Consider the following 9968-nt stretch of genomic DNA (forward strand, 5'->3'; position numbering starts at 1 on the left):
CAAGCTAAATTTTGAGTGGTAAGTCCTTTCTGCCTGCAGCCATGGCCTTGACCGGAGCCCTGTACAAAGAACATCTTTCCTTATCCATCTCAAAATAATTCAAGTTTCTTGAGTTTTCATTGCGTCTTTATTCTAACATCAGATATACCAGCCATGGCCTCATACTCTGTATTAAAAGTAACCTAAATAATACGCCGAAGGGCAAAAATTTATTGAATATACGGTGTGAGAGTGGAAAGTGGGTGAACATCTCTATCTGTGCCCGACAGCATTTTAGGGTCTTATTGGTGCTTTCGAGAGGTATCATTAACTTAAGCAAGGATCCAACTTGTTCACTCTCGATAATATCACGCTGATTACAGCTTTAAACGTAACTTTATTTTTAGGAAGAAATTGACCAATTGATAGCTGTTATTCCAGCAATTACGGCACTCTTAAAAAGCAAGAAGGCAAGCATGTGAAACACGTCGAAACACGGTCGTTTCCCTACCAAACAGCCCAGCACAGAATCCTGAGCTTGAGGTCCTCCCTCCACCAAAGCTCCCGGACGACTTGGTGGGAAACCCTCCCGAAAACCCCATTCCCGCTCCCTGGAGGGTATGTCATTTCCAGTAACGTTTTCTGTAGGCGACAGCGGGCACTGTCCTCGGGCTGAGCATCCTCCCGCCTGCTCCGGGGGAGCGGGATAAGAGCCAGCCCCGGGGACAGCAGGGATCGGCGCCGCTTGCCGCTGCCTGCTCCAGCCCTGCCCGTCCCCGGAGCGCTCCACGGCACCAGGTCCTGCCCAGACCCACCCAAAATCCGATGGTTTCCAAGGTACCCACCCGAGGGACTGCCTGCGCTCTGGCTCTCCCAGCCAGCATCCCTTAATGAACTCCTATATCTCCGACAATCCTACCGGGACTGTAAGGTGGGACTTCTCCTTCCCGAGGTGATTTTTAATGCAATACTTAACGTCAATCAAATATTTTTAAAATGTATTCGCACCTCTGCTACGTTTGGAAGCTCCATCTAGATAAAAAATCCCCAGGGACTGAGATTTTTGGACCCGGATAGCTGATAACTGCTGATATGAAGGTGTATAGACGTGTTGCCCAGCATACTTTTGCTTTAAGGCTCTGAGGAGGGGAGAATATGCCTTGTTCGGAGGCCAGAGAGCACACTGTGTCCACACAGGCCGTCGGGATGCTATGGATGTGTGGTCGTATTTTGATACAATTTTTTTCCTGTGCACTTTTATTCCTTGTTCTCCAGTGGGTTCATCCATGCAGGATTAGCTTCCCACGCTACCTGTAGCAAGGGGAAGAGCCGTGACCTACATTAAAGTAGTTATCATTGCCGGCTGTTAATGTCACGAGTAGTGTCTCTGTTATATGGGAGAGGGAAGAATAAAATGGGGGAAAGGGCCGAAACTAAGCAGTCATGCCCGAGTGCACCCACAGGCTTGCAGGCAGCTCTAATAAGACACGGGGGCTGAGCCAGGAGCTTGGGCACCGCAGGAACCTCGGCTTTCCCGGACACATCACCGGGTCCCACGGGAATGGGGTCGCTCCTGAGGGTCGCTGCGGGTCGCGCTCCGGAGCCAAGTCCCGGCCGGCAGTAGAGCTGAGGAACAGCGGAACAGCGAGGAACCTGCTCGGGTCTCAGCTATGGATAAAATTCCCGGAGGGATGAGAAGGGGAAGGAAGGACCCCCTTGGAGCTGATGTCTCTCTCGGAGCTGATGGCAGAGAGCAAGGAACCCCCAGGACCTTCCTCAGACAGGGACAATCCAGTCCCACTGGACTGTGTCACTTGCCAAGCAGACAACAGCGTTCCCAGCTGGAGAGGGTGCAAAACTGCTGGGAGTGGGCTGGTTTCCTCTTTCAGGTCACTCTTTAAGTGATTAACACAGGGTTCCTGGTTCCTTTTAGGTGTCTCCTTTTCTTTCTCCTCCTCTCCCCTCCCAGCAGTGCTGCCAGCATCGCCCCATCCGGACCGGCTTCTGGGGAACAAAGGCTGGGGACCTGGGGAACAGCCCCTCGCCCCTGAGAGCTGCTCTTAATGAGGATTCATTTCTTTAGCCCACAGTCCTGGCTTTCATTATGGAGCCTGTCTCGCCCTGTTCATGGTCATTAGGCTGCAGCCCAGTAACTCCCTCGCCAGATCATGTGCATGCTTTAAAAAGAGAAAAAGAGAAAAAAAAAGACCCCTTCAGTAATATTAGCAATCATCATCAGCATCTGGCCGTTCTAAAGTAGGTGTGCATTAACACAGGCTTTCCCCCTTTCCACCTCTTCCACCTCTCTGCACCAGCCCGGCCCTGGGACGCTGCCGGGGGCTCGGCGGGGCGGGCTGGGGGGCGGCGGGGCAGCTCCTGCCCGGGGGACGCGCCGGGCGCCTCCGAGGTCGCCGCCTTCTCACCCGCTCGATGGGGAAGCCCGATGCTCATACTGAGCAGAGCTGCGTTTGTTTTGTGGTTTGTTTTGGGTTGGTGTTTTTTTTTGGAGGGCAGAGGGTTGTGTGTTTTGGTTTGTTGTTTTGTTTGGTTTTTTTTTTAATTCCTATCCTAAAAGGTTATTTGGGACCTTTTCGTCAAATTGCTGTTTCTCCCTCTCATGGACTGAACAGTGGTGTGATGGAAAGGTGGAAGGGGACTCTGTCCAGCAATATTTATAGATGATATCATCCTCTTCTCTAATTTCTTCTTCTTCCTTCTATATTTATCTTTTTTCCCCTAAGCAGATCGGCAAATAAAACCTGGTGAAGGTGAAGCCGAAAAGTCTCCCCTTTTATTTTTTTAAGTTTCTATGGAGTGACTCTGAACTCGTGAGTTTTGTGTGTGCTTTTATGTCTCCCCAGCTCTGTCGGGTTTTATGAAAATGAGCAATATTGAAAGCTTTTCCATCCCGCTAGCTGTGAGCCTCACATAAATGATGTAAATGGCTGGAAGGGTTTTTTTCAAGTGAACTGTGTAGATCTGTGAAAATAATATCAGGGTTTTCCGTCAGAATGAGCTTAGCACTGTACTGAGGCGTACCATAATCTGACCCGACACCTCCGACCATCTGCGCTATCTATCTGCCTTCTGATTTACCAAATCTTCACAAGCAAAAGACAAATTGTAGTTGATACTAAAGAAAAGACGGCGAGCCTCAGTCCAGCTCCATTTCTGCGGAGAAATGATTGGAGAAAATGTAAATCTGTTTAATTTCGGTCTACGGGCAACTAGCAAAGGAGCTTTCTTAAAGAAGGGAAGAAAACAAAAAAAAAAAAAAAAAGAAAAAATAAGAAAGGGGGAAGAGACAATAACAAGATATCAAATTAAGAAGGGATTTTTTTGACAAGCATTCGGGAAAAAAACGCATTGCAAAGAGCATAGGAGAGAACATATTGAGTTTAATTCAAAATATATGCTGCCTTTCCGAGCATGGTCCCTAATGTTCCCGGGAAGAAATTGTCACTGAGCAGCTATATGTAGGATAAAGTGTGGCTTCTTGATTATCCTCCCATCCTCCTACAGAAAATAAAATGTATCCTCGCAGCTCAGAAAGTGATTTCATCCCAATCCGAGGCGACTGGAGCTGGCTCCGCTTCTCCGAAAAGGCGGCCGGGTCTCACCTCGCACCCAGCCCCGCAGTCTGTCGCTCGGGGATCGGGGGGAAAAAAAACCCACGGGGAATGATTACTACGAAGTGATTCAATATTTCAAAAGATTCCCGAAATCTGCTTTAAGTCTCTTTCCTGACCTACAAATGACTTCTCACTCCTCGCGACTATTCTCGGCGTCTATTCAGGACCATTGAGCCGAAAACAATAGGGTTTTAAATGTTAAAAAAAAAAGCTTTAGTTAAACGAAGAAGGGCATTGGGCTTTCTGCATATGATTCCTCGTCATAATAGAGATGGGAAGTCACCTACAGGGGCAAAGGGGAGAGTTTTCCCCTAAATCTTGGCTCTTTCTGCCGTCCTCTCGCTGCAATCATTGTCACTGGCACTCCCAGCATCACAGTCACTGTTATGCAGACAGTTTTTTTATCTGATTTCTCAGCTTTGCCTTATCCTCCTCTCTGCCCGCGGGTGCTCCGAGCTCTGCGCGAGCATCACCGGGCCAGACCCCTCAGCTTTACTAGGGCGGGTTGGGAGGGTCCCGGCCGTGCCATCACTGGGACCGCTCTTTGCAACCTGCCGACAGCAACCCGCGGCGGGAGCCCCCTGTGCCTGCCCGCCTCCTGCCGCTCCCGGGCCGGGCGGGCGGCTCTGCCCTGCCCGGGTCGGCGGGGCAGGGCGGCGGGGTCGCGGCGCCCGGGGGGAGCGGGGCGGGCAGCGGGGCGGGCAGCGGGGCGGTGCGAGGCCTCCCGCCGTGATTGGCAGCGGCTGACAGTGAGTGGCAGCCCCGCCATGGAAACGCGGGAGCCAATCTGCCGAGCCCGCAGCGAATCAGCCGCTCCCGCAGCAGCGCGACGGCGGCGGCGCGGAGCTGCGCTTGTGCCTTTTCTGGTTTCGTTGTTGTTTTTTTTTCGCCGCTTATTCTTCTTTTCCGCCTTTTTTTATTCTCCTATTCCCTCCCCCCTCCCTCCCCCGCCTGCCCTCCCCCCTTTCCCGTTCCATCCTCCTCCGCCTCGCCCCTGCCCACCGCCCCCAGTCGCCGGAGCCGCCGACCGCTGCCCATCGCCTCTCCGCCCTCCGCCGTCCCTCCCGCGGCATCTCCGCCGACGCCGGCGGAGGCAGCAGCGGAGCGAGGGGCGGCCCCGGGGCCGCTGCCCCCTTCCCCTCCGCGGGGGTGTGCGGGCATCGCCGGGGGTGCGCGGAGCGCGGAGCGGAGCCCGGCGCCGCCTCCATGTTCCAGCTGCCCATCCTCAATTTCAGCCCGCAGCAGGTGGCCGGGGTATGCGAGACCCTGGAGGAGAGCGGGGACATCGAGCGCCTGGGGCGCTTCCTCTGGTCCCTGCCCGTGGCCCCTGCGGCCTGCGAGGCGCTCAACAAGAACGAGTCGGTGCTGAGAGCCCGGGCCATCGTGGCCTTCCACACGGGGAACTACCGGGAGCTCTACCACATCTTGGAGAACCACAAGTTCACCAAGGAGTCCCACGCCAAACTGCAAGCCCTCTGGCTGGAAGCGCACTACCAGGAGGCGGAGAAGCTGCGGGGCCGACCCCTGGGGCCGGTGGACAAGTACCGGGTGAGGAAGAAGTTCCCGCTGCCCCGCACCATCTGGGACGGCGAGCAGAAGACACATTGCTTCAAGGAGCGGACGAGGCATTTGCTGCGGGAGTGGTACCTGCAGGACCCTTACCCCAATCCCAGCAAAAAGCGGGAACTGGCTCAGGCCACGGGACTTACTCCCACGCAAGTGGGCAACTGGTTCAAAAACCGCAGGCAAAGGGACAGGGCAGCAGCGGCTAAGAACAGGTAAGGTGCTGCCCGTCCCGTCGGGGCACAGGACCCCCTTAGGGAGGCTTCGCCTTCGCCGCCAAAGCCGCGGGCTGGGGCGGCGGTGTGACACTGCCGGCAGAGGATGGGCGAAACGAGCCCGGGAGGCTTCTCCCAGGGAAATGAAGGGAGATAAAGCAGGAGCAGGGGCAAAACCTTAGGTCTTTCAAATTACTTGGTTTTGATAGGGGAGGGTCCCCGCCGGCGCTCCCTTTTGACCGCCCTGGAGGGAGCGGGGAGAGGGAGAGTGAGAGGGGCTGCCCGGAGCCACCGTGACCCCGGCAGGAGCTGGCGGCAGAAGGGCCGCGTTCAGCGGCTGAGCGGAGAGAAACGCCCTTCAAAGTTTCCCCGGACATGTAGATACCTATTTGAGTCATGTCCATCCTAAGCAGAGCCGGCCATGCCCTCTGCGGGCCCTGCCAGAGCCGCTGTGCCATGGTCCTCCACCGGAGCCATCTGGAAACACTCCTTGGGATATTGCTCTTTTTTCCATTTAAAAATATGTTAAAGAATAAAATCGCAGCTCTGAATGGGCAGTGTTATCCCAATAGCAGTGACACAAGCAGACGCCCCGGGAAGCATGTAAGGGAGCAGTCTACTTCCCAGGATCCCGGGGCGGGGAAAATTCCCCTCGTCACCCCTTAGCCGGGCTGCCGCAAGTCGCGGTCATGACTGCTGTCACCTGCAGCCCCTTTTCATAGGCTGAGGGAAGCTGTAAGGCCTGCTGGAGGGAACTGCCGCCCGGGAGATGCTGCGAGGAATTACAGATCGCTCGGATGAGGCCCGATTTGGGGACAGGCTGCGGAGAACGGGGACAGTCTTCCCCCGAGTGCACCAGCCGAGGAGCGGGGTTGACCCTGGGGCGTGCACCCAGTTTCTCAGGCAGAGCTGAGCTGAGAAACTGGGTGCCCACCCAGCTTCTCCTCTCTGCTACCGCTGGTGTAACTGGTGTGAGCTGGAGCCTGGGAGCAGCGGCGCGGGGGTGCCGGTCGGGGGAGCCCCTCGGGGGGACGCGGGAGGCTGCCGGCGGGTCCCGGGGTGCGGAGGGCGGGCGGTGATGCTGTGTGTGCCGGTTCCTTGCAGGCTACAGCAGCAGGTCCTAACGCAGGGCTCGGTGCGCTCGCTGCAAGCGGAGGAGGAGAGCGGCGGGGAGGCGGTGGGTGCTGCCTCCAGCCCCGCAGCCAGCCTCTCCAGCAAGGCGGCCACCTCCGCTATCTCCATCACATCCAGCGACAGTGAATGTGACATCTGACACCACCGCCATGGCAAACCGGCATGAGGGGAGCGGGAGGCCCGGCTTACCCGTGCCTGCCCGCACGGCCGGAGCAGCGGGGCTGGCAGTGCCCGGCCGCGGCAGCCAAACCCGGGGTGCGGGGCGTTCCCCCACCGCCCGCCCGCACCTCCCCATCAGTCCGGCAGCAGACTGTATTAAAAAACGTCATTAAAGTCGTTGTCGCCTTTATTTCGAAGGATTTGCGGAATTGATGGCTAACAAACCCCATAATTAAAGGAAACCCAGAAAAGGTTTTTAAAAAAAAAATCAACAAAAAAAAGCCGAATGCCAAGTTGCAAAATGTCTGAGCGCCTGCCCTTATCCCGCGGGGGTGTTTCATGTTGAAAAGACGCTGTTCTTTTGGTTGGGTTCTGCTTTACTCTAAAGGGTTTTTTATATATATATATATAATGTTTATTTACTTATTTAAGGGATTGCTATGGTAGATTTTTTCTATTATTATTAATAATTATTATTATTATTTTTGGCTTGTTCTCTGTGTGCACAGGTGACTTGTAGAGCATGTGCAGGACGAAACTGTATGAAGCAGCCTAAAACCATAATAAAATATTTGGTGAACGACCCTCGCATCTGCTTTGAAATGACGGTGTCGGTCTCGAGCCCGCCAGTTTACCCAGAGCAGATCTCCGAGGCCACGGGTATTTCACTATCAGCTCGGCAGAAACCGAACTAGAGGGTTCCCAGGGCTGAGGGTGATGTCTTTGCCAGGCAGGGAGACGGGGGGAGCTGGGATGAGGCGAGGGGAGAGGGGAAGGGCCTGGCGAGGGATGCAGTTACCCAGAGAAGGGAAGGAGACGACGTCGCCGCAGCTTCTTCTTTCCCAAGGGCTGAAGCTTTGCGGATTATCGGCGGCGAATGTTCGGACAGGGAGGAGAAAAAAAAGGGAAAAAAATTAAAATGGAGATATATGGTTGGAGCACAGCCTACCGGGGAAATTAAGCTTCCTCCCTCACCTGGCAAAGGCGGGGAGAAGATGGGGAACTAACAGCTCTCCATGCCAAGGAAGGGCCGGATTGAGGGTGAAATACCCCCAAATCCAGGCCCCTGACATGTGCCAGGAGTTGTCCCCACCGTCCGCCTCCCTCTCTTTGTTTTGCGGCGGTTTTGCTGGAGGAAACCAAACGCCAGGTCCAAGGAGCGTGCTAAGCTTTTTCCCCTAGCAGAAGGATTTTATATTATACAATTTGACATTGATCTTTAAATCGCCTGAGCTGTGCTTTTTTTGTCTTCTCGGTCTCATCGCGTTTACTTCCCTGTCCTCAGAGAGATGCCTCCCCGGTAAGCTGATTGCTCTGCTCGTTTTATTTAGCAGCCGAAGCCTGGCACCGGGGGAAGCCGGGCAGCGCCGGGAGCGGGAGATGCCTCGGCTCTCTGCAAGGGCAGCGGCCCTGGAGGCACAGGCACATTTATTTCAGCTTCGTGACTGTTTAATTCAGTCCTTTTGCCTTTTATCGGGAGGTATATTCCCGCCTCGGCAGTGGCTTTTCCCACTCTGCCCAAGTTTGAATTTAAAGCCCGGATTTCAAGGCGTTTACACCGGTGACGCCTAAATTTGCGTTCCATCCCCAGGTGCGTGCGCCTTGGTTTTCCTTAGACTGTTTCAGGTATGGGGCAGGTAGCAGGAATTTATTAGCTGGTTTTTTCAAGCCAACTTACAAGCAGCTATTTCCTTGGTGGTGTGTGATTCAAGGTGTCGGAAGAGGCAAATAAACCGTATTTTAGGAGTGCTGGAGGAGCGAACCGCAGGGCGGGGATCAGGGGCAGTTACAGGGGTTTCTACCTGCCTTTAGGGTACCTACTTGCGGGAGGGCCCGGAGCACATCTTGCACCCCAAACCCTGAGGTTTGTTGCCTCTTAAACCCCACCTAAGGAGTTTAAGATTTAAGTCATGCGAGAAGAGCTCGACTTTGCTGTTTAGACCTCAAACAAGCGGGAATTTTACCTTGAGTTTGGGGTTCGCTGGCGGGCAGCGCTTCCCACCCACGCAGTTGTTTTGAGAGCAAACGCGATATTCGCTCTCAAAACGGAATCTGCTGACAAACGTCGTGTTCCTTCTTTCTTTTCTTCCCCGGGAATCGGTGAAGCGGATTGCAATTTCTCCATCGGGCAGAGTAGTAGCGCTTATTGTGGGGAATTAAAGCTTTCGAAAAGATAAAGAGAGTGGGGAGAATTACAGAAGCGCATACGCTCAGTATCTGGTAACGCGGAACTTCTCTACAACTAAAAAAAAAAAGCTGAGATTTGGACAATAGGCATAGGGGATAATATTGTCTCTTCCGATAGAGGGTTTAAGTGTCATGAAGGACGCGAGATCTCCCGAGTGGGCTGTCGAGGGACTTTTCCGTGGATGCTCGTGGCGAGACCACAAACCAACCCCTTCCAAAAGAATGGCCTGAGAGGGAGGAGCAGCACGGAGCCCACCTGGGAAGAGCATCCCCGCTCCCCGGCCTTGTTTGCTGTGGGAGATCGGGAGAACCGAGCGTCTCCCAGCGCCGCTTATTCCCCGCCGGAGCTCCGCAGGATTCGGAGTCTGGGGTCTGCACCGACGCCTTTAGTTGGACCGATAAGACCCAAAGAAGAAAACCACTTCCCCCCACCTTTTTTTTTTTCTTCTGCCCTTTCTCTTCCCTTATGGAAAGTGAATGCCCTTCCCCTCGTACTTTCAACAGTTTTTTCCCCTAAAGATCAGCCCAAGCCGTCGCCCTCCTGAGCCTTTGGTTGTTTTAAAAATAATAATAATTATAAACGGGGAAGAGTGGAGGAGCCTGTATTTACATTAAACAAAACACCCCGAAAAGGGTCAGTAAAAAGTCTGTCTTGACCCCTCTTCCTTTGGATTAACAAAGAAAGAAAATATTGTATCAAAAGTGAAGTGAATGGGGAAGGCAGAGAAGAGAAACAGCTTTTCCTCTCTTCAGCTGGGAGGAGGGGGAGAAATGTTTGAATATTTCCGTTTCTTTTGAGAAGCGGGGCAGCCCCGGACAGGGCTGAATGGGAAAGTCTTGTAAGCGGGCTGGGAGGCTGTCAAACTGCTCAGAGTAATCACTGCTAATGAAGGGGTCTCCAGCCCTCCCTGGGACAAAGGATGCTTACGAGTGCTCGCCGGGACTGAATACCTAATAAGTTTGCAAGGAGGGAAAATGAGTGAGCTGTCCGTAAATTGATTTCGCAAGAGCAAAAAAAGCAAAACAAAACAAAGCAAAACACAAAAAACCCCAACAACAACAAAAAAGGAGAGCAAAAGGCTTGCAGGTTGGGGAGAGC

General features: G+C 53.8%; 1 protein-coding gene across 1 annotated transcript; it reads left to right on the forward strand.

Moving 5' to 3' along the window:
* The first annotated feature begins 4817 nt into the window (after positions 1-4817).
* On the forward strand, positions 4818-6662 carry SIX6 (SIX homeobox 6). The gene is made up of 2 exons (XM_071559366.1): positions 4818-5389; positions 6494-6662. The coding sequence occupies exons 1-2, from the start codon at positions 4818-4820 to the stop codon at positions 6660-6662; spliced, it is 741 nt and encodes a 246-aa protein (XP_071415467.1).
* Positions 6663-9968: the final 3306 nt, after the last annotated feature.

This window comes from Pithys albifrons, chromosome 6 (assembly GCF_047495875.1).
Source record: "Pithys albifrons albifrons isolate INPA30051 chromosome 6, PitAlb_v1, whole genome shotgun sequence".
NCBI lineage: Eukaryota > Metazoa > Chordata > Aves > Passeriformes > Thamnophilidae > Pithys > Pithys albifrons.

Coding starts and splice junctions, on each gene's coding strand:
- SIX6 (XM_071559366.1), top strand. CDS start 4,818: ATGTTCCAGCTGCCCATCCTCAATTTCAGCCCGCAGCAGGTGGCCGGG. Junction 5,390..6,493: donor GCAGCAGCGGCTAAGAACAG/GTAAGGTGCTGC, acceptor GGTTCCTTGCAG/GCTACAGCAGCAGGTCCTAA.